Below are 222 nucleotides of genomic sequence, written 5' to 3' on the forward strand. Positions count from 1 at the left end.
AACCAGCAGTATAGGAATCTTGGATTCTTGCGGGCCCAAGTCAAGGTATGATCCGGGTACCAAGAGTTTACTTCTAAGGCTATTCAGGTCCTGAGATAATAAAAGCAGAGAAAACAGTCTAAAATCAATTATTGTGGAAGGAAGGAAGGAAGGAAGGAAGGAAGGAAGGAAGGAAGGAAGGAAGGAAGGAAGGAAGGAAGGAAGGAAGGAAGGAAGGAGAGA

At 44.1% G+C, this 222-nt stretch overlaps 1 protein-coding gene across 1 annotated transcript in view; it reads right to left on the bottom strand.

Annotated features, from left to right (window-relative positions):
• POP1 (POP1 homolog, ribonuclease P/MRP subunit) overlaps nucleotides 1–222 on the bottom strand; it is a 20,269-nt gene that overhangs the window by 6,410 nt on the left and 13,637 nt on the right. Inside the window, exon 11 of the mRNA XM_015405860.1 lies at nucleotides 4–90. Within this exon, the coding sequence (XP_015261346.1) occupies nucleotides 4–90 (87 nt within the window). The remainder of the gene's footprint in view (nucleotides 1–3; nucleotides 91–222) is intronic.

Source organism: Gekko japonicus, unplaced genomic scaffold (genome assembly GCF_001447785.1).
Source record: "Gekko japonicus isolate JY-2015 unplaced genomic scaffold, Gekko_japonicus_V1.1 scaffold232, whole genome shotgun sequence".
Taxonomy (NCBI): Eukaryota; Metazoa; Chordata; class Lepidosauria; order Squamata; family Gekkonidae; genus Gekko; species Gekko japonicus.